Source organism: Falco cherrug, chromosome 3 (genome assembly GCF_023634085.1).
Source record: "Falco cherrug isolate bFalChe1 chromosome 3, bFalChe1.pri, whole genome shotgun sequence".
Lineage (NCBI taxonomy): Eukaryota > Metazoa > Chordata > Aves > Falconiformes > Falconidae > Falco > Falco cherrug.
The window spans coordinates 115816421-115839737 of NC_073699.1; the positions used below are offsets into that span (position 1 = coordinate 115816421).

The 23317-nt window shown below is 49.0% G+C and overlaps 1 protein-coding gene across 3 annotated transcripts in view; it reads left to right on the forward strand.

The window, feature by feature from the left end:
* WASF2 (WASP family member 2) overlaps positions 1-21597 on the forward strand; it is a 33625-nt gene extending 12028 nt beyond the window's left edge. The window contains exons 1-9 of one of the 3 annotated variants that reach the window (XM_027813790.2): positions 3835-4617; positions 4922-5075; positions 9060-9194; positions 9718-9871; positions 10992-11109; positions 12286-12416; positions 13989-14144; positions 15930-16453; positions 16930-21597. In XM_027813790.2, coding sequence (XP_027669591.2) covers positions 4946-5075; positions 9060-9194; positions 9718-9871; positions 10992-11109; positions 12286-12416; positions 13989-14144; positions 15930-16453; positions 16930-17087 — 1506 coding nt within the window. In that variant the 5' untranslated portion in view covers positions 3835-4617; positions 4922-4945 and the 3' untranslated portion in view covers positions 17088-21597. Of the gene's footprint in view, positions 1-3834; positions 4618-4687; positions 4712-4921; positions 5076-9059; positions 9195-9717; positions 9872-10991; positions 11110-12285; positions 12417-13988; positions 14145-15929; positions 16454-16929 lie in introns of those variants that run through there. The other 2 variants (XM_055705096.1, XM_005433081.4) reach the window with 2 other exon arrangements.
* The last annotated feature ends 1720 nt before the right edge of the window (positions 21598-23317 follow it).

A 23317-nucleotide genomic window follows, 5' to 3' on the forward strand; every position in this document is an offset into this window, starting at 1 on the left:
AGTGATCTGCTACAGCAGAGCTCATGGGGAGAGCGGTCAATGACTTGCTGATAAGAAATCTTAGAGCAGTGCACTTATCTTGAATGTCATAGAATCCTAGAATGGTTTGGGTTGGAAGGGACCTTAAGGATCATCTAGTTCCACCCCCTGCCATGGGCAGGGACACCTCCCACTAGAATTTACCTCGTGCTTTGCTTGAAGTGCTGGGATTTGGAAAGGCAAAAATTGCAAGTCACAGTTTTGGAATTGGTTGGAGTTTTTTTTCCTCCCCTTTACGAGCCTGTGTTGCACCACGCTTGTTCCCCAGTGCCCCACGAGTATTTACAGAAATAATTACTGAAGTCAGAATCCACTTAAAAACTGGTGAGCAAGCCATTGGGGGCGAGAGCTTATTGCGGAGGGAGCTGCGTGTCAGATCGGCAGCCGTGCAAAGCAGCACTACACGGGGATCCTGCTTTCTTGGAGGAGTACAAGGTGTCAGAGACCACTGTGTCCGTGGTGGGAATGCCCAGGAGTTGATAGGAACGGTGATGGGGAGCAAAAGCCCAGTGAATCCTGGAAATGAGTTGCCAGTTGTGGCTGGAAGATTGGTAGGAATGTAGGAGTGGTGAGCTCAGCTTCCAGGGCTTTTGTCGTGCTCAGCAAACTTCTTTCTGGGCCGGCGCAGGGCTGTGGAGCGGGCCAGGGCTCGGCAACGTGTGCGTAAGCATTTTGGGAGAAAGGAAATTATGAGGAATTCTGGCAATGCCCGGCTGGAGGTGGGGCAGCATACAGCTGTGGGGAGGAGAGGGGGAAAGAGCTACAGGGCGAAGCTGGGCCTTTCGGATGGTTTGGCTTTTAGTCACTGCCGTCATAACAAGGCTTGGAGCCTTCTTTGATTCAAGCCGTGACTTGGAGACTTCAGAGGAAATGCTTGCTGTGAGCAGGTAGGAAGGTTCTGATTCAAGTGGGAGAGAAAAATCATTTGTTACGGTAACAAAAGCCCTTACTTCTTGTTTTTAAGAAGGTGTGAAGCACGGCAGTTGGGAGGATGAGGATTTTGAACATCAATTGATGCAGCAGTGTTTGTGGATTTGGCACCTGAGCAGCTTCAGCATCAGCCCATTTCCTTACAGCTCTCCCAACCGGTGTTACTCTGCAACCAGCAAAGATCACTTAACTTCTTTCCTCACATAGCTAGCGCTGTGTTTCAGTTGGATGCCTTTCTTTGTTTTCCATATTCATTAGAAATCTGTTGCAGACAGTTTTCTGTTTCTAAGAGGCAGTTTCCTTTTACTTTTAACATACTTGATCTCCTCTCCCATTACAGTGGCATTGGGGCAGGTCACCCATGCCGTGTGTTTCTGGCAGCTGCTTAAAAACAGCGTGTAGACCCCAAACTCTACTGCTGAAACAAATTTAATCTTCAACATTAATAAGCAAATGGAAACACTTATCTTTGCCTGATAGATAAGGATTTTTTGGCCTTGCAATTCATTTAACTTGCTTCTGAATGGTAGGATTTAGTTATAATGTATGGTCTGCGGTAGTTACGTGACAGTGACTAATGCTGATGACCAGTCTGGCTAGCTGGGGTGGAAAACTGCTGTGCTGTCATGCCCTGACCACTGAAAGTAAAGCGGTTCTGGATGGCCCTTGCTTGGTAGCATGCTGTCAATTGGCTTCTTAATGACTCTCTTAAAGAATAAAAGCAAGAGCCTCCTGGAAAGCTTTTTTAGGTCTGTCCGTTCCTTGTTTCATTTACTGTGCATCTTCCCTGCCCCCAGCCGTACGCTGTGTGCTGTCTCCAGGGTTTTCCTTCCTCCTTCTGCCTCTGCTCTTGTACCTTGTCCCTTCTCCACACTCGATTTTCTGCCCCACCTGACTGCTGTTCTTGAAATACACTGCTTAGTTTCCAATCCAGTCTATTAATCTTTGTCCCACCTACTCGTGAGGCATGAAGGTTTTACAGGAGCCCATTAGCTGTTACCTCTGTACCTACCCTCCAAAGACATGGAGAAAAACGTTCTTCTGGGGCCAGTGACTGCTCTTTTTGCTAGTGTTGGCACCAGGCTCTGGTTGTAGGTCCCAGGCTTCCTATCTGCCCGCCTCGCCCTACAAAAACATCTGAAACCTTGAAGCTCTTTGCCCTTCCGCTCAAGGGAAGGAAATTTTGCTTCAAAATGCTTCTTATCCCAGAGGCTGCTGGGTGAGCAGAAGGGTGGTTGTCCACAGCCCATCCTGTCCTCTGTGCCTCGCTCGTCTCCAGTGCTCCGTGGGGTTAATCTCTTGGTGTGACTGCTGCTTGCTGGATCCTGACTGGTTTTAGGAGCAGGAACACGGCAGCAGAGCCGTCCAGTCGCCTTGAGAAGAAGCGGTGCTGCCGTACTCTTGTGAGGAGGGCTGTCGTAGCGATCACAAGGGCGAAACTCTTGATTCTGCAGTGGAGTGTGGCAAGCTGTGCTGGGAGGGTGGGGGTGGCTGGCAGGATGAGCTAGGCTATAAAGGGAGTGCTTTTCTTAGCCCTTATCTCTGCTGTCTTGCACCGGTGCAAATTCATACTGTACGTGTGCTGTACCATTGTTATTTTTCCAAAAAAAACCCAAAAAAGCAACTTTCAGCACTAGTCCTTGCTCTTAGTTTCAAAACATGCGTTGCAGGCAAACACTTTCAGTGGGGATGCATGTAGACAACATATTCTGAGCCTTTGTTTATTTGTGGGTATTTGGGGCACTACTCCATTTTCTGCCCTGTTCTCCCCGTACTTGCGGAGGTTACTACTATCTGTGCCTGTCTGACCCGGCTGCACGCTCACATCTCAAAACCCACCCACCCCCCTCTTTACAGGCTTATTTTTCCTCTTGCTGTTTTCCTTCTGTCTGTCCTGCACCTTGGAAGGTTTCCAGCCGGGCTGGGTGGACGGGCTGTCCACTCTGGCCCTGCAGATCCCACCGTGCGTGCTCGCGGGCTGAGCCCTGGGGAAGCACGGGGGAGAAGCTTGATGCAGGCAGCCTGCAAATGCTGCCTTGTTTATGAGAGCTGCTTGTTGGTGCAGACTGCAGTCTGGGGGGAGCTGGGAAAGTTTGTCTGGCATAAACCGCTAAAGCTGACAAAAGATTGTAGGGCTTGGGCTGTAATCGATAAAACACGGGGTATTTGGAAGCGAAGGTCAGAGTCCTTCCTTAGTTCACCCTGTTCTTTAAATATCCCAGCAGTTACTGATGGCTGCTGCAGTGCTTGGACACGGTGAAGAACATCATGGGCTTCAGTCCTCGGAGAGCCTCTGCTTTTATTTATTTGGATGCAGATCTCACACCCCTCTCCTGTGAGGTGTGCGGTTTTGGGGACCCTTTCCTTGCACAGGAGCCAGCATGTGAAATCCCTCATGTAGAGGCGTTGCAAAATGGCAACCTACATCTGCTTGTCTGGGAGATATCCCAGCGCCTGGTAGCTGCTGCTCTTGAACTCCTCTGCCTTAATGGGTCAAATTTAGCAATTCAAAATCTGGGTTGTGAGGTAATTAGGAGGGATAATGCCCACTTCTTCCTCTTAACACCCTGATAGAAAAGCATCCAGGAAGGACTCCTGGACCTCAAAGATAAGCTGCCAGCTGCCACAGAGACTATCAAAGGGTGGCTCAAAGTCAAGAGCAAACAGCTGATTTTTTATGGTTCTTGGGTTTTTGCTGTTGGTGACAGGAAGCCATGTTCCCCAAGCTGTTAGCTTCCTGTTTTATTTTTACACCCAGCCCAAGCAGATCAGCATGCCTATCACATGGGAGCTGGCTGCTTCTCTTGGGTTGTTCCTCAGCTGACCTAGAAAAGTGATTCTTTCCCCTTCTAAATTAATCAAGAAGTTGGGATGTATTTGCTTTCACTTAGTCTTAAAGATTTCAGGCATGTATCGTGCTCCTTGTTCTGAGCTGTTTACCCAGGTTTCCTCCTCTCTTTTGGAGGCAGATGATCTGAGAGGGAGCCGTTTGTTGCTTCCAACGTTTCAGCCTGTTAGCAAAGATGATTTTTGTTAGTTCAAGGCACTGACCTGCACATAAAAGAGTTTTCTGTCCAAAGCATAACTTCCGGACACTTATGTTTTTGTCTTTTATTTTATTTTATTAATTTTTTTTAAAGAACTGGAAGTTTGTCCTGACTGTTGTACAATCAATCTTGACTTCTTTCTGAGCACACTCCAGTCCTGCATCCTGATTAGAGCTCCCTCAACTTTAAACTGCCGTAGCAGGAAAACAATGGTCCAGTGTAAACCTTGGCCCCGGGGGATTTCCCAAGGGAAGAGGGGTGCAGCCTGCAGGATAAGGAACAGTCACCAGAAAGTTTCCTGGTCAGCTGCAAGCGCTTCCTGTTGTTTCAGGAGAGCCCTGCCTGCTGCTCTGGGAGGGAGGCACCAAACCTGCTTTGGTGTGCCTGGTTGTTTTGGGGTTTGGTTGGGTGTTCTGGGTTTGTTTGTGGTTTTTTTTTTGTTTTTTTTTTTAACATCTCCAGTCTTCATCCACTCAGTTAAATCTCAGTTTAATTTATTGATCGCAAGTCTAAAATTTTTCTGAAGAAGAGCTTGTAAGACTCGCCAAAGACGCCGTGCGTGAGCACGGGAGGAAGGAGACTGCTCAGAAGCGGCGGATGGGTAGGAAGGGAACAACGGCTGTGGTAATGCCAGCAGCACCTTGCGTGTGGGCGAAGATGTGCAGTTTTCCATCTCTGCCTCTGTACCTGAGCTGGTGGGGCTTCGCTGTCACTGCAAGTCGTAGAACAGCAGGGTCTTTATTTCTGATGAACCGATTTTATAAGGGTGGGGAGGGGGGAAAGAAGGCTTATAAATAAAGCCATTTGAGAGCAGGAAAAACGAACACCATGGCTCTGGTGTGCCTGGAATTTGCGGTTGAGTAATCCTTTCCTGTTTCTTTTTTGGGTTGTTTTTCATCTTTCAGAACAGTGCCTGAAGCAGGTCCACCATGCCGTTAGTAACGAGGAACATTGAGCCAAGGCACCTGTGCCGTCAGACGTTGCCTAGCGTTCGAAGCGAGCTGGAATGCATGACCAACATCACCCTGGCAAATGTCATTCGACAGCTGGGCAGCCTGAGTGAGTACCATGGCGAGCCTGCGCGTTGCCCTCAGGAGTCGCTAGTGCTCTTTATTTAGCTCCCTTTCTACTCTCGTGTTCCTATTTCTCCCCCATCTGCCTTCCCTGGGTAATGCTAAAATGTTTTCCTAAAGAAATCTGATGCTAATTTCATATCCCTGGTCCCACTGCCTTCCTAGCTAAGAGAAAATGGGGAGGGGGGTGTGTGTATGTGTGTGTGCGTGCGTGTGTGAGAGGCTGCAGCGAAACTGCAGATGGAAGGATGGAGCACAACTCAGGCTTGTAAAATGGGAGGCTCTCCGAGCAGCCAGGATCTTGTGTCAGAGAATGTGCCTGTAATTGCACGCGCTACTAAATGGAGCTTGACTGTGTTGAATCTACACTGTGTCAGTAGTTTTGTTTTTTTTTTTTTAATGAAAGATAATTAAAGCGCACATGCAGAAGCCGCCTGTTTGCCCCTGCTGTTTGTTGCGTTGCAAGACCCAAAGTCCCCAGCCTGAGCCAAGCGTTGCCTCTGGAGTATTGGGGGTTTGGGGCCGCTGGCTCAAATGGCAGCGCGAGCTATAAGCGATGCCTAGCTCAGCTCTCCAGTGGGCTGACCGATAGCCTTGTGAAGGCTGGAGGGAAAACATGGCCTTACATGCCGTAGAAGAAACAAAGAATTATTTGTGGTCTCTCCAGGATGAGTCCTTACTCTGTTGAAATGCTCTGGATTCTGATTAGCCACCTTTGCCCTTGAAGCCAGACTTTGAAAATCAAATTAATATATTGTTTAGTGGCTCTGTGGTGTTTGCAAGCACTTCTGCTTGCTCTGCAAAGCAAGCCCCTTGTCTTCCACCGTAGCGTGAATGTGGCAGGGAAAGTTTCGGTGCAGTCTCTTTCCAGCAGTGAAGACCATGGCTGTCGCTAAAATCTGGGCCTGTGTTTGCTGCCAGTCGGTATCACATTCTGTTGGGTTGTAGAAATGTCACTGCACAGGCAAGACCAGTCTCCCTGCTCGCGTTCAACTGGCCGTTGTTGTTCATTTGTTAAGTCTCATAGCCAAGATGGTCGTGGAGTGTGAGTAAAATCCATCTCGTGCATGTGAAATGATGAGGAAGGAGGCAGTAAAGCTGTGCAAATCTCAGCTGCGGAGGAAGCTAATCCCAGTCCAAAGGCACACAGTGGGTTAGTGTGACAGAGCCGTGGTGGGATCCTTCAGGTTTAGACCTTCTTTGCACAGCTCAGATATTCAAAGCTTCTCTGCTTCTACCTCGTCAGAGAGGGTGAAGTGCTGGAAGCCAAACTGCAGCCTGGTTTCTTTATTGGGAAGGTACCCTGGGAGCCTCGCTGGCGATGTGGGGAGGGAGGTGCGTGCCGCTGGACCAATGGCAGGTTCCTTGAGGAGAGTGCTGGAGGGGAAACTCGGGAGAGGTGGCTCTTGCTGACACTTGCGTGCTTGTCTGTGTGCGAGGGGAGCGAGGCGGGTGGGGAGGAAATGCTGAGCACCATCTCTTATCCGCTTCCCTAGGGTCAGCAGTATTTTAAATGAAGCAATATTTAGGCTAACTGCTACAGAACGCTCGCGCCCAAATGACCAAACTCCTGCCCCCTCCTCCTTTTCTCTCTCTTACTTCTGAAAAATAAATCCGCTCCTTCCTCGTACGTTGAATATTACAGGAATGTAAAGCAGGTTCAGTAGGCTGTGACAGCCCTGTCAAGTGAATAATCAGCCATGCCTAGTGCACCACAGTCTCTTTACAAAGATGCAAACATAAATCTTGTCAAACTTTCATATTCCAGTGAGTTTACCCTTCGTTACTATCACAGCTGGTAGCACTTTGTATAAGTCGACTGTGCGTTTCTGTGTGATTTTATAGAATCCACAAGCTAAAGATGGAAAGACCTATTAAATCATGCTGTCTGTCTTCCTGCCAGTGCATGACAAAGATAATTCTGATTGTAAGCTGCACTTTTGCAGTCAAAGTAACTAAACCAAAAAATTAATCTCTGCCTTACCCCATCTAAAAGTGTACATGAAACACAGAACGGTATGTGGCATGCTGGATGGTGACTGTACAGGTGTGCTGACACAGGCAAGGGAATATGGAGCATCCCTTCTTCTCCCTCCAGTGTTAAGACTGGTATATGCAGTGCTGTTTATCTATTATTTTATGCTTGAAATGTCAGTGTTGCAAACAAAAAACTTTATTTTTTCCCTAGCACTTGTTGCAGTTCCTAGTGAAATAGAGAAATTACTTTCAGTTCTCATTAAAGTACAAACCAAATTGCAACTTTCTCTCTTTTTTTTTTTTTTCTTCTTTTTTTTTTTTCTGAGCTGTTGCTGGGAGGTCTCAAATTATCCCGTAGATAAATGTTCGCTCTCTGGTCGAACAGGAGGTCTGGTCTTGCGCTGATGTTGAACACTGAGAGCACTTTATGAAACCTGGCTATGGCAGGAGCTACTTGGCCCTTAGGTCTGCAGAAATAAAATCCTTCTCGTGAGTGTGGGGAAAGCTGGTTGGGCTTGTTAATGAAGCGTATATGGAGTTTGTATTGTCTAGGAGAGTGGAAGGAGAAGGTCAGCTGAAGTTAACTTCTAGCATTTGCTTTCTACAAACACTTCAAGCTGGTATTGCCACCAGAAGGGGTGGAGGAGGTTGATTTTTAACCTGGCTGGTTCCCCGTACTTGGCAGTGTAAGGAGAACTGCATGGGAGTATGAACAAGTAGCTGATATGTCAGTTTAGATAGCTGCGAGTATTTTTGCAGCTGGGCTTCGGGGGATGCCCTCGCATTGCCTTGTGGAAGGGGTGCTTGTCTTTTCGATGTGACTCATTGCAGACAACCAGATTTTTCAAAATTGCTGTTAAAGTTAGGCTTCCAACTGGTTATCCTTCCCTGAATGTTGGAGGGGATCTTTAGGAGTAACAGATTCCAGAACAAACTGTTGACCATATGATGATGCACTTCAAAACCAGACTGCTTATTGGGAGCAGCCTTGTACTCAACAGCCGTGGCTGGAAATGTTTCCCATCAGTGGGAGCTCCATGGGCCTGTGTCTGCTGTCAGTGCCAAGTCTGTTCTGATCAGCCTTGTCCTCGGAGTGGTTAGGGCTCCCTGTCTTGGGTTATGCCTGAGAGCAGAACAAAAAGACTGTTCTCGTCATAAGTTCGTAGGGTTTTTTTTTTCCCAGTTCTCCCATCTGTCTACCTGTGGTCATCTCTTGTTGCGTGCATAGATTTTTAAACTCTTAAGGACAGGGGATATCTTTTTGTTATGCTTCTAAGTGGTGCAGCGAGCTCCTCATCCAAGCCCCTAGGCACTCTCGCAGTCCAAAGGATGGATGATGTTTGTCATAGCAGCCCACTGGGCAATCCAAGCTGTTAAAGAGAGAATATCCTTGTTTGAGAAGTTCCCCTTTGGTTTTGATTTAGAATAAACGTGAATGCATCAATTTTTCAGACACTGCCACCTGAAGGAACAAAAGGGTCAGTGCTTTCGTCTGTGGTTGGAGCTCAGGCTTTAGGATCAAGGACTGGGTCTGCTCTCTAGTTCCAGAGTACTTTGAGCTTGTAAATATGTGCCAGTTACCCTGGAGGCAGGCCTGCTGGAGACTGGGAGCCTTTGAGATTCTCCAGAGCAATAAAAATCTAACTGTATTTGCTTGTGTAATAAACACGACAGCAGAGAATCTTAAAGGACCTACAGACCCATGCAGATTCAGACCAGTACAGTGTTGTCAGCCCTCTTTATTTCGTTACTTTAACAATGACTTGAAAGTATGTCTTGATTGTTTCTTTATTGCTTGAAGATCCCTTGGAAATGTCAGGTTTTGGTGGAGCAGAGCGTTTTCTTCCTGGATGTTAAACTCAACCCTGACAAACTTGAAAAGAAGCGTGGCTCGGTCTGTCTTTCTTTCTTCTTTCTTCAAGAACGCCCACTGGGAGACTGAATATGGTCTGATGCGGCTCACAAGGGTAATGTGGACACTTTAATATTCCAGGTAAATTTGCAGAAGACATATTTGGAGAGTTGTTTACTCAAGCCAACACCTTTGCCTCACGGGTGAGCGTTCTAGTCGAGAGAGTTGACCGCTTGCAAGTCAAAGTCACTCAGCTGGATCCCAAAGAGGAAGAAGGTAATGGAGTGGAGCGCAGTCCTTGCAGACCAAGCATGGTATAGGTTCTCATTGAGTCAGCGTGGTTGGTTCATGCACACAAAATGAACATGACACTGCGATGGGTGTTGGAATGTCTCCTCTTGGCCTAAGAGGGACAGTTTCCAGAAAAAGCACCGTGCTGCTCATGTCATGTGGATAGCCTTTCTGGCTGAGTCTGGATTGGCTTGTTAGCAAAGTCTCCGTGTGGAAACTGGCTTTTCAGCAGTTTGATAGCGGTGCGCTTCTCAAGGCTTGGTCACAGGAGTTCAAAACCATATCGGCAACTCTCAAGAGAGCCGTGTCTATACAGCAGTGGATCTTGGCACGGCATGATCTGAAATTTGCTGAGTTTCCCAAGAGATCTGTGGGAAAAGGAACCTGACCTTAAGAAGTGCTAAGCATGCCAAGAACTCCAACTGAAATCAGATGTTCACTACTTGGTCTTCAGTGTCATTGGCCTGGGTCAGGCTGTTCTTCACTTGCTCTCTCCTCTTTCTTACAGTCTCCCTACAAGGCATTAACACCAGGAAGGCCTTCAAAAGCTCCACTACTCAGGACCAGAAGCTCTTCGACAGAGATTCTCTCCCCGTGCCTGTCCTTGAAACCTATAGGACCTGTAATACTCCTCCACCTCTCAACATTCTCTCACCTTACAGGTATGGCTGCAATACCTTCTTGGCCCGTTGCTCCCTTGCGGAGGAGTACCTCTTCCTCCCAACCTGCCAAGGAGGTCATTTCCCACCTGTGCTGTATTGAAGTAGCCGTTTACAATGGGAAATTGAGTTGCTAAACCGAGATCCACCAGGAAATCTCCGTCCTCCGGATTACATGAAACTTTGCTTTTGGGGCTGTACAAATGAACGTAGCTAGAAAATTATATATTTGGTTACCTGCTGTCAGTTTTGTGACTGCCTTGGGGCAAGGCTTGGCTGGCACTGCATAAACATGCTAGGTGTTGTGCAGATGATGCATTTTTCTTGTGCTTCTCTGTAGCCCCATGGCTCCTCTCCAGAAAGCCGCAGTGCAAACTGCAGAGCATACATCTGTAAATGGCTCTCACCCAGGTGGGTGCAGCTGACTCCTGTAGATCTGGAGATGCTTTCTGTGGCCTTCTGTGCCTGGTCCGAGACATCCGATGTGACCTACGCTGGCTATGTACTCAGTTCTCCTGAGCAGTCCCACTCTGATTTCATCTTGTAGGTAGTAGAAGTAAAGGGGGTCAGAATACAGAGACTTAGCCCACATCCATAAATATCTTTTGAACAGGTAAAAAGTAATTACAGATAGCTGGAGGCAGCTGTCTTCTGCCAGACGCGGCTGCACTGCAAAGTAGGAGGAGAGTGTGTGTGTGTGCGCGCACTCACTTGTGAGTTTCAAGGACGCTGCTGGTCTGATTTAGGGTTCCTGAGCTGGAGAAGGCTTGTTGGGTTTTTTTTTCACACCAGAAATACAACAGAAACAAGTGGGAGTTGAAGTGAGAGACCTGCTGCTCTCCTGGTGATTGTTCAGAGCAGTTGAGCCCTTCAGGTGCTGAGTGATGGGGAGTTTGTGTGAGGGCAAAAGCAGTGGCAAGTGGGAGAGCCAGGAAGAGTGAGGCTGTGGGTTTGCAGCCTGTTCTAAAATGGGGGACAGAGGCGAGAGCGGTGTGTTTGACCTACTCGCTGCAGACTTTTAAAACTGTCATCTGGGGTTGTGCTTTGTGTTTTCTTTGGGCTTCAAACAGATGCATGACTTGGTTCCTGTTTGTGTGTTTTTCTTTCCCCCTCCCTGTTCTAGGGATGATGGCAAAGAGGCGCTTAAATTCTACACAGATCCTTCATATTTCTTCGACCTTTGGAAAGAGAAAATGCTTCAGGACACCAAGGATATTATGAAAGAGAAGCGGAAACACAGGGTGAGGAAATAGGAGATCTCTGCCCATAGAGGCATGTCAGGGAAGCATAGGAGGTGGGAAGTGTTAATAAATCTTGGGCTCCAAAGTTGCTATCCAAAATCCAGGTTTTCTCTCTTAAACTCTTTAGGGATCAATTCAGTGAAGTTTTTATCTGGTTTGCTCTCATCCTTGTTAATTAAAAAAAGAAAACAAAGATACCCTTAATCTGTTTTTCCAAATGCCACTGTCTTTGTATGGTTATAATGGCTTAATTTGTAGTCCTCAAACATAGCGCTGGTGCAGTCTGCAGGGGAGAAAGTTGTGTTGGAGTCTTTTCTGCACTTCTGATGCTGCAGAGGGGGTCTGGTTGGTGTTGAAGCAGTGCAAATCCCACTGCCCCAGCACTGCAGCGTGTAGAGTGGTGTAATAAATTCTACTGTGGAAGAGTAAAGAAAGGAGAAAATGTCCCTTCAGGAGTGCAAAACTAGGGCCTGATGTTAAATCAGGGGCAAGCAGGAGGCTTAACAAAACCGTTTAAGCTGAAAATGCCAGGTAGAGTTGCTGGTTTGGTTGCCTGGGGATTTGGACCCATGTTTACCAACACTGAAACTTACACCATAAAAGATTCAGTTTGAGCATACTTTATTTAGCTTTTGAGCAACTGGAGTATTAAATATCAAACCAGATCATGATTTTTCAATCAAAATAACACAGGAGAGATTTAGAGCACGTTAGAATGCAGAGCGCAAGGGTGGCTAAAGCCCGTTTTTTTGTAGACGGGTGTCCATATTGCACCCCAAAGCACTTAACAACAGCAAGGTGATGGTGAGATTTGGCAGTCTTGACACAGAGGCCAAAAACTGAATTGATATGGGAAGCTGAGCTTTCACTCTGCCCTCAAGGTGGTCGTGCCAGGGAGTAACGATGGCATCGTGTCTGGGCTGCACCGGGGAAATCTGATGTCTGTCTGTTTTGTTTTGGGGTTTTTTTTTTGGGTTTTTTTTTTATGCTATCTGTGCTCCAGCTTCTTTGTATGGGAGATCTTTGGAGCTTGCAGCAGTTGGGAAAGTAAATTAAAAATCCTTGCCCTCTTTGAGAATGTATCTTCTTGAAACTGCTATGAGTCTGTCATATCCCTCCCTATTCCCAGTGAGTTTAAAGCGAAATAAGGCTTCTGTCTGATTCCTCCTCCCTTAGAAAGAGAAAAAAGAGAATCCGAACCGAGGAAATGTGAATCCGCGGAAAATCAAAACCCGGAAAGAAGAGTGGGAGAAGCTGAAAATGGGACAAGAATTTGTTGAGTCAAAGGACAAACATGGCCCTGCTGGGTAAGCAAGTCTGGGGCTCTCTGCTCAGCTCCCCAGTGAGGGGGAGCGGGCGGGCGTTGTTGATTGTAATGCAGTTCACCCTGCTCTGCAGCTTCTCCAGATCCGCTGCACAGTGCGGATCGATACTGCCACTAATCAGATTCTCCAAAGTAAATCCGTCTGCTGATTTAAAATTTGCTAAATACATCAGGGAGCTGCACGGTTTGAACAAGGTGGCAGGAACAGCTTTTGTAGCAAGTCTGCTGTCGGCTGCCTGTTTTGTGGGCATGGAAGTGTTGAGAGCTTTGGCTCCCTACCCCATCACGATGCCCTTCCCATCACACCTAGCCTCTGGGCCGTACGCTGAGGAGTGGGGTGGCATCTCGGTGGTATTGTGTGACTGCTTTGTTACATTTCGCAAATGGCTCTTCACACCCTAAAGTTGAAGCGGGGGCTGTCCCCATCCAAGTATTTCGAGCTACAGATCTCTCTTCAGCGCTTCTGGCTTGGGAATACATTTAACTTTTGACACCAGCAAGGCTGGAAGCAGACAGAATTCCCCACAATGCACTTCTCGCTTGCTCTCTCCTTGCAGCTTCCTTTCATACAAGAAAAATCTCTCTTTAAATCACACTCTCCAGCTAAAAATAAAACTTGCTTTTAGTTTAATAGGAGAACAGGTTTGGTTTCTAGCAGAGGAATCGAGCAGCACAACAGCACCGTTTTCTTGCTCCTCTCTTCTCTCATGTGAGCATGTTCATGCATTTGAATTCACTTGAGGTCCAGAGCGCCCACGAATGGGGTGGTTCCACCACCCCACAGGGAGATGAGCTCATTAAAAGTTCAGTGTGAGAGTGGTCTCTTGCTCTGGTACCATTTCAGTTTTGGATACTTGCTTTTAATGGCATCACTGTTTCTTGGGTTCCTTTTTGATATTCTATTCTCAAGCTTATTTTTTGGCATCTTTGAGTGCCTCTTTTTTTTTTTTTTTTTTTTTTTTTTCTTTTGCTATTGATGCCCACTGTAACTGGGAGTCCTTCAAGTCCAGGTTGGTCAAAATACTTTTATAAGTGGTTTTTTTCTATAATCAAATATTAAGAAAAATATTTTTTTATTTTGGTGTTTTCTTGTTCACTAAGATATATACTCATGCTGTTCTGGTGTGTGATAGCCATCAACAAACATGAGAGCATATGGACAAATTCTAGCTGAAGAATTATGCAGAGCAAACTAAAACAGCTGGACATGGTTCTTCAAATAGGATGCTTTGAGAAATAGAGAGTTTTTTATTTTTTTTCTTTAAATATTGCTTTAAGGTTTTGTGTGTCCTGTTGTGGTGGTTGATAAGGTCCCACCTAACAGCAGGTCCCACTGTGCTGGGAAAAGCCATTCCTGCTAGAAAACCTCATTTCTAAACCTTGCAGGTTGATCCATCCACGTGGTTAATATGACTGCTGGTCGGTGGTTGAACTGCTGCACTGTGGTTTGTTGTAACCCTTCCAGGAGGCAAAGCCGTTGCGAGCGAGGGGAAAAATGAGCTTTAGACACTGCCTTGAACTCTTTAAATAAATTGCTTGCCTTGCTTTCACTCAGGTACCCCTCTAACATGGTGTATCAGAATGGCAGCATCGGTTCAAACGAAAGCATGGACGTGAACTGCTACCCGCCACCGCCGCAGACTGACTCTATTGTGCCACCACCTCCTTCGTTCCCAGATGACAGCCTGCCTCCACCCCCGGTGGAATTTAGGTAAGCCTACGGGATCCCTTCTGTCACCAAGGAGTAGTAGGTGGTGTAAAAGGATGACATGAGACAGGCTGAGATAGTTCAGCATAGCTTCCTAACGGGTGTTGTACGGGAACCAGAATGCTCCTGTCTGGAGGGAAAGTGCAACTGCAGGCAGGGACGGAGGCACAGGCAGCACAGCTCTCCGTAAATCCCAGCCACTGCTGTTGTTCACGTATAGAAGGGGAAAATGGGCTTGGGTGAGAACTAGAGTAAATTTACCTTGCTTTCAAAAAGACCAGGATCCCAATTAATGGTCTGGCTCCATTGCATGGGTTTTCCAATGCAGTTGCTCCAGAGCGTGTAACTTACGTTCCCGATAGAGCTTTGCAAAGAGTGGCTTCTTTCACCCTTTTTATTTATTTATTTTATTTTTACCGTTTGCCCTATGATCTTTGACAAACACACAACATGGGCCCTGAAGATGTAGATGTAGTTAAATTTAAAGGACTTGTGCACACCAGCTGACTTCTTCCCAGAGATGCTGGTGCAAGTTCAGGGCAGCTGCTTTGTATCAGATGAAATGGTGACTTCTAGTCACCTCTAGAGATGAGAATTATGTTCCAACAGTGGCTCAAGACGCAAAGAGTGAAACAAGAGAGTAGCCTTTTTTTTTTTTTTTTTAAAGGCAGTAAAATAGAGTCAAGAGTAACAGGAGGAAGTGTGTCTGATAGATGGGACTGCGTTAGCTTGTCTCCATCTAATCCAAAGGCAGCAACGCTGCAGAAAAGGCTCTTCTGATGTGTCAAAGAGACCAAGCACTCCACTCTGCAGCATGTTCCTCTAGGGCAGAGCAGAGCAGAAACGAGCTTTCAGATGAAGCTGACGCTGCCTTATGCAGTTGCTTAGATCTCTGCTTAGCCACAGAGATCTCCCCTCTCTGGTTTTGTTTTGGTGGTTGTTTTTAAAGAACCCTGGGAGCTAGGTTTGATCTCCAGTAGTCTGTCTTGGATCAGCACTGTGCACTGTTAAAAATGGTGACGTTTTTGTGGCGAATGCACTTTATTTTTCTGTCTTACCATGGGAGGGGATGTCACTTCAGGGCTTCCTTTACACATATGTAAGATATTACAGTGTCTTATGGGCAGCAGTGTTTTCTGGTGTAAACACGGCTTCCATAAGTGGGAGAGTCAGTCACTCATGAATCGGTGTTTTCCTTAAGAGCACATTGGGTTTCCTTGTCTTCCTCTTCACTCCCCATGGCGAGCTATGAGACATGGCTGCTGCGCTCCAGCTCTGAGCCATGGAATCCAGTGAAGAGATCTGTTCCTAGCAGGTGTTCAGAGCATATGCTTTCCTGGCACACCCACCAGTCCTTGTGCGATTTATCATGGTAGATGTCCCCGCTTGGCGTGTCATAAGTCTGACCTCAGCATGGAGGGGTAGCGGCTTTCATTGCTGCAGGAGCTCTTAAGCCAGGAGGCAGCTCTGGGCTCAGACATGACGCCTGGCCTCTGGCGGAGAGGTGAGATGGCTCATGTTCTTGTCAGCCTGGGAGATGGGACGAATGATAGCATTTCTGCCAGTCCCCAGAAGCTTTCCTTTGTTCTCGTGGTGTAGGCCAAAAGAAACACTGCGAGGGAACTAAACCCAAGAGTGAAGTCTCATGGAAACACCAGTTAAAGCTGGAACTTAGATTTTTGTCTGGACTGCAGCAGTCACACATGATTTGCATTAACATCGAGATTGTACGGTCTAATCTGGCCTCACAGCTAATAGCCTTATGTCTGTCTCCTTCTGTTGCAACAGCTATCCTGTAGACAACCAAAGAGGTTCTGGTTCTGGAGGGACCAAACGATCCAGCCTGGTTAGCCCAAGCCACCCGCCACCAGCTCCTCCGATCGGATCCCCCTCAGCGGCCAGGCCGGGCTTTGCTCCTCCTCCGGCGCCACCTCCGCCACCACCATCAGTGATAGGAAGCACCCCGCCTCCACCGCCCCCCTTGGGCTTCTCGACCCCGGGAACCCCACCACCACCCTCACCCCCTTCTTTCCCTCCTCACCCTGAGTTTGCTGCCCCGCCACCCCCACCGCCCCCTCCAGCAGTCGATTTTTCCAACGTGCTCCCACCTCCGCTGCCTCAGCTGGGCAGTGGGAGTGCGCCGCCTCCCCCGCCACCACCACCTCCTCCAGGCCCACCACCTTTGTCTTCCAGTGGCCTGGATGGTCCCCCACCCCCTCCTCCACCCTCAGACACCTCCTCCTCCAAGCCCAAGTCATCCCTGCCTGCGGTTAGCGATGCCAGGAGTGATCTACTTTCAGCTATTCGTCAAGGTAAGGTTTTGTTTCAGTACCAACTTTCTCCTTTGCTTCTGTAAAACCCCACGGTATCCGAGTGAGAGCCGTCACACGAGCAGTGGTGCGACTGCCTCGCTGCTTGAGACCTGTCCCTTGTGGTCCTTCCTTGTCTACCCACCCTGATGACCACCTCAGCAGGTTTTCTGCCTCCGCCTGCAGTTTGGAGACTGCAGCGCTGGAATTGGTGTGGTCGGTGCTTATGAGTGGATTGAATGGCAGTGGTGTTAACCCCTCAGCGGAGCACGGAAACGATTTGCTTCCCATTCCACCTGCCCACCCAGCCTGTCTTGGCTGTCATTCACCATCAGTGTTACCCCACAGCATGTCCAGTACTCGCTGGCAGAGGACAGGCTGCCTTGCCTAGAGGATTGTGTCAAAGGGATGGCTGCTTTGAAGATTTCAGTGTGACCAAAGCCTTTGCATGATCCCCTCTGTTGCCTTCTTCCCAACAGGCTTCCAGCTCCGCAAGGTGGAGGAGCAGCGGGAACAGGAGAAGCGGGACGTTGTAGGCAATGATGTGGCAACGATCCTGTCACGCCGCATCGCTGTGGAGTACAGCGACTCTGAGGATGACTCTTCGGAGTTCGATGAGGACGAATGGTCGGATTAACCACAGTCCCATCCCCGTCTCCCCCTTCTGTCCTGGGTTAACATCTTAAAGAATCAGGTGGCCAAACCTTCCACCACTTCCTTTTTCATCCCGTAACCAAAGATGTGCCAAGGGTTTTCAGACAACCAGCAGCATATCTCCCTTCTCCCTCCCCCTCTGGCTTTGGCAGGACTTTGTGCTCTGCCTTTCCAAAAGGCATCATGGACGCTGAGGATGCGGTGTTGGGATTTAGCTGGAGGGGGTGTAACGGTTGCTTATTTAAAAGAGAGCTAAACCTTCAGATTCTCGATGCCACCAGGCAAAGCACATATAAACCCTCCATCCTGAGGGATTTTTAAAGTAAAGATGGATGATCCTGTTGTGGCCGCGTGGCCTTTCAGATGAAGGACATTTTCAGCTAGTTTTCTCATTGCAACAGCAGACAGTTGATCTGATGGCTCTTCTTTTCCAGTGAATACTGGTAGTACTGCAAGAAAATGGGCTTTAAATGTCAGTTCTCTGCTGCATCCCACTGTCAAATAATCCGGTTTTGGCACTAGTGCACAATTCTTTCCCCTCTGACCCCCTAGTATTATTTCCAGACTACCCTGTGTGGGGTGCGCTTCCTGGCTCTAGGGCTGTGGAGTGCATTGGGTGCAATGTGAGGAGGGACTTTTTTTATTTTAAAAGCTGCCTTTACCTTCCTCAAATCTCCTGGACTGCTTTGCCAAGTCTGCCGAAGGAGACTTGCACAAAGGGATGCAAAGCCGGGGCAGAACAGTTGCTCGGCCTCCCGCTTCTGGGAGAGCAGAGCTGCTGCCCCACTGAGACACATCTGTGTGGTCAGCACTGAGCGGTGGCGAAACTGCCCTTTGCTGATTTCTCCAATTCATGCTGAGAGTGTGTTTAAAAAAGAAAAAAAAAAAAATTAAAAAAAAGTGCCTAGAGCAGGGAGATGGTGTGGGGAGGGGTTCTCTGAACACCAGCCGCTTTGGTTGCCTTTGGCCTGTTCAGGGCAATGCTGCAGTCACTTTGAAGAGGTGCTTTTTCTAGCCGGGTGACCATGCTTTTTACACAGGGACTTGAGTAGCAAATGCTGGTATTACCTTTGCTTCCTCCTCCTTTCCACCAAAGGAGGGGAGTTTGTGTGCCTAAAAATTTCTTCTGTGTGAATTGAGTTGCCCGTCAGTTAACATCGGACCTAACCTCTACGTTGTTTCCTGAAATTTTGTTATTCTAATTCGTTAGTTAATTTTAAGAAAGCATTTCTTCTCACTAACCCTATGAGTTCCTCGGCTGCTCACTACAGATACAGTACTGGCAGGGGGAGAAAATGGTGAACTTGAACTAGCTGACCTAGGTTTTATTGCTTTTTTTTTCTATTACCTTACGTAGAATATAAGCGTATCTTGGAAACCTAGAAACAAACACCCCTGATGTTACAGACGTGTATTTTAATTTGGACATGACTCTGTCAGGGTCATGCAGGAAAGCAATTCCAAAGCCTTTTGGAGATCGTGGGTCCAGCTGTTGTGGGGTGGGACCACCTGCATGTCCCATTAAGACCAACTCTCCAACCTCTTTGCCTTTCCTGTTGTACAGTATTTTGCCAGCCTGTGCCTGTTCTTCTCTGGCTTGCCTTGTTTAATGATGTTGCTGGTACCTGGAATGCTAGGCCCAGCCCGAGGCGGCCACGTTGCTGGAAATCCTTCTTGGGGTTTGATTGATGGCTTCAGTTGGTGCCATTGGGTTCTTCCTGATTTCTTGTGTGTGCACATTTTTAATCTTTGACGGCGCAGATGATGGCCCGGAGGATGGGCTTTTCTGGGGTGTGGGTCAAGCTGAGATCCAGTGCGACCCTGAGAGATTTACTGGATCGCTACACCGTCAGCTTTTGTCTGCAAATCAGCTGCTAGGCAGGATGCAAAGGGCGTAGACAGCGAGGCATCCTGATGGGCTGGGAACATCTGAGCAGCGCTAGTTCCAGGTTCTGGAAGAGGGAACAGACCCCTCGAGTGCTAGTGAGCCATTGTGCAGTGGAGGGACTTGGAAATGCAAACTGATTACTGCTGCAAGCTGCGTAAGGGGGGTTAGAGGAGAATTACAGCCTCTTGTTTTTCTGCTGTTTCTGTAAGCGTCCTCCTCTGGCTTCTCTCGGAGACAGGTTCCTGGGGAAAACGGACCTTTAAGCTAACCCGGGCTGACAGCGTTATCACACAGGGAAGCGAGGAGCTCGCAAATGCCAAACCTGGGTTAATTTTAAATTGCCTTAACTAGACTTGGCCCCTGTTGGGAAAGGGGAGCGAGTATTCCTGTCGCGTGAAATACAGAAAAGTGCCATATTCTCTGTGACCCAGATGGATGGTCTGTCAGGCAGGGCCGTGCCTCAGGGCATTAGGGACACGGTTGCCCCATGCGCTGCCTGTTGCACAAGGATGCTGTGTGGGCGATCTGGCATGGCTGCGGGTGGAGTCGGCTCCTCCGACCGCCTCGCCTGCTTGCAAGGTCTTCCTGGCAATGGGAGGGATGCTGCTTTGTCCGTGCAAGCCTGCTGTAACCACCCTCTGCTTTCAAACTCCCATCCCAAGGTGAGAATCAAAATGGCTGGATCTTAAACAGAAGGGTTGTGGACTGGTAGGAAAGATCGGTTGGGGTTTTTTTATGGTTGATTTTATATTTTTTTTTTTTTCATCTCCATTGTTTGCAAAAAGAAGTGGTATGAGCCTAGCGTGGAGATCCCTGAGAAAAACTAGTGTAAAGCGACCGTCTTTGAGTATCGTTGCAAAATCACAGAGCACTGGGCCACCAAGTAAGCTTAATATTTCTTAAACCAGTAGGGGAAGAGGAGAGGTGCCAAAAACAACCTTTGCAAGACAGAGCAGCTGTGCCGTAACTGCAGGCTGCAGCCCCATGTAGACCGAGGGCCTGTGCTGGGCTCCCCTGCCATCTTTGTCATTTCATGTTAACTTACTCCTTCCTCCCCTTTTTTTTTTTTTTTATTCCCGTGTAAGGCTGGGTTGAACGGCACGGCGGGCGAACCTCAAGCATTTCACAAAGCCAAAAGCGAGAGCTGGCAGCTGGGGTCCTCCCCGCTCTCCACCTGCCCGGGGGGAGCCCCCGTCTTTCCATTTCAGCCCCGAGCCGTGTCCGTACGGAGGTGCAGAGCCAGAGCAGCCATTTCATCTGTCCTGGGAGCCGTTCGCTGGAGGCGTGCAAGTTTGGGCAGGCCTTCCCCTTCCCGGCGCCACGCTCCTGGTTAAACATTCTCCCGGTGTCCTCGCCCGCAGTGCTTGGCTGCTGCTCCCGGCAGCCTCTCCCCCGCCGCCCCCCTGCCCGCTCGCTCGCAGGGAAAGCCTCGTCCCGGCTCCCCGGGCTCAGCCTGGAGCCTCATCCGCAGTCGGTGACCTTCACTGCTTTCTCCTCCTTATCAGACCCAGAGCACCAGACCAGAGCGAGGGATGGGGCTCCTGGAGGTCCCAGATGGCCGAGAAACTGTGCAGAGTGTCGTTTCAGGGAAAGGATTTTTTTTTTCTATTTTTTCTTCAGTCCATGAACTTATTTAACGTGCCTCTTTTGAAAGTACCTGCCCTTGACGGGCGCCGGAGGGGAGCTGGCTGGCAGGACCTTGCGTGGGGCAGATGCAGCTGCCCCAGCTCAGGTTTCCTTGCTGTGGGATTTCGGGGGGGGGAGGTGTGTGTGTGCTTTCTTCTCTTCCTTTTTAAACAAAGCCTTGAATTGGGAAGTGGATCCGATTGTTTTTATTACTGTATTAACATTCATTTTAATTCATTTCAGAAACTAACCCATTTTTCTTCCTGATTAGAATGTCGTAGAATTAGACAAGCTGTAACCCTCCTGAAGTGCCTTATTTTCCTACATGATATAAATATATTTATAAGAGTAATTATTCCACTTGTATCTTAGGGGTTTATTGCTGAGCAGATGTGGTGGGAGGAGAGATGGGAAGCACCCTTGAAGGACCCAGCCAGGCTGGGGGTCGGAAGGGTGATGTTTGACGGATACTCTCAGGGTGCAGGGGGTTACTCACTTCAGACCAAAGGAGTTTCAGCAGTGAAACTCTGCTTAGAAAAAAAGAAAAAAGAAAAAAAATACCACCCACAAAACAACAACCTCATGAGCAAAATACTGTAGACTTGTTTGGTTTTCTTACTCCTGCAAAATAAACACTGAGGGCCAGATTCTGCTGCCTCGCGTGCACGGGTGCAGCAGGCGTGAAGCTGCTGCTGCTGGGGGAGCGGAGCCTGGTCCGTGCCCGTACCTGTGCATCGCGGCGCAGACTTGCTGCCTCCTGTTTTCCCATGTAATGTCTGTCTGTGCTTTTCCCTGTCGGTTGCTGTGTAAGCCAGGCTTTCCTGCTGCTTTTTTTTTTTTTTTTTTTTTTAATAATCAGCTCAGTAACCCCTGGATGAAGATCCCCTTTTTTTTTTGTAATGTACATGTAAAAAAAAATAAAATTTTTTTTGATTTTTTTTTTTTTTAACTGTAAACTTGATAAAACCTTTCTCTCTGATCAGTGCCTGCGTGTGTTCCTCCGGGCATGTACTGGGGAGCTGCGGTGTGGTTTGTGGCACATGGACGTGGTTGGTTGGGGGCAGAGGGGCTGCTGCGACTTCTCTGTGTGGGACTTCGTCTGCCCAGCAGCACGGGGAGGTGCTGGGGCACCTGAGCAGCTGGTGCCTGTGCACCTTATGTCCTGCAGTGCATCTTCCAGGGTGTTGGGGTGTGATCTGGGGAGCCTGGCTGCATTCTGCATTTCAGGGAGGGCGCCCGGGCTGTGTCCTGTCCGCAGGTGCCTGGGCAGAGCGCTGAAGAAGCCAGCGGGTCCCAAGCTGTCTTGCAAACACCATCCGTGCAGAAGCCTCTTGCAGTACCGAAATGCAGCCGTGCCAAGGTGGGTTGAGGATTATCGATGGTGGTGGTTAGTGCTGCCGGCGGTGGGTAACAGCGCCAAGGAAGCTTTATCCAGGAGGAGCTACCAGCCTCCCGGGTGTGCTCCCTGCCATACGAAATGAGCCCATGCTCCATCTTGCAAGAGCAGAGCTGCTGCAGCTGGGGTGGGAGGGGGCTGCTTCTGCTTTTTTTTTTTTTTTTTTTTTTTTCCTCTCCTTTTTTTTCCTCCATTTCAGCTGCTCAAGGTCCCTTCTGCAGTTAATCTGCCTGGCCCTAGCCGCAGCAGCGATGGCTCCTGGCCCTGTGTTCAGGTGCCTTGTCTGGGCTCGGTACGTGAGCCTGTTGTGCGGGTCTATTTTCTTGCCGGTCGGTGGAGAGCAACAAAAGGATCCGTCCCTGCTGCTCCTCGTCCCTGCTTTTACTGCGAGCTTTGCTCTGCCAAATTCCCTTGGCTTCTAGGAGACACCCGTGCGCTCGCTCTGCAGCGCTGTGCCTTTCTTGGCTGACAATAGTCCCTGGCTGCAAAACCTCATTAGATTAATTGGCCTTGCCAGCTTCTGAACAAGCAAGCCCTTTAGTCGTGCTGGGGCACGGAGGGCAGGGGAAGGAGGGATCTCTTGAGCTTCCACGCTCCCTGGTGCTGCGTGTCCTGGCTCTTGGCTCTGTCTCGAATCCGGGAGGAGCAGCCGGCCCCCTGGCTCCCTGTCTGGATGGGTGCAGCTGTGGCCAGGGCTAACTTGGTGCCTCTGCTTTTTGGGGGTACACGCTAGCACTGTGGTTTTGGGGTACCAGCCCTTGAAAGTCATCTTTGGGGGTTGAGGGAGGTGTGTGTGTGGATAGTGGAGAGCGTTGTTGTGCTGGTTTACCTTCCGAAAAGACAGGGAAGTGCCAGGTGTGCCTTCCCAGGTAGCCCAGTGAGGAGATCAGAGGGTCCTGTGCTTCGCCCTCCACCTCCACCCGGTGCCGGGGGGAGCTCCTGGAGCCCGGGGAGCCCCCCCTGGCCCACGCTGTGCTTCTCCCTGGCGCGGGGTCTGGCTGGGTGCAGGAGGAGAAGCCCAGCCAGCAGCGTGAGGAACCGGGTGCTGGTGCTCTGGACGCCCGAGCCCTTTCCGTGAGAGCAGTTTCCTACGGCGGAGCTGCTCGGCCCGGGGGGAGTCTCCGGGGCACTGCGGAGCCTTGGCACTCTGGCCTTGGCCCCAGCCTTTGATGTGCTGCCTCTGCCTCTTCCACCGCGCTCACTCGGCAGCGCATCACAGCTGGCCGAGCTCCGGCTTCACAGGAGCCCCTGTCTCCAAAGACCTATTTAATTTTCTCCTTCAAGGTGGTGTCAGCAACACCCA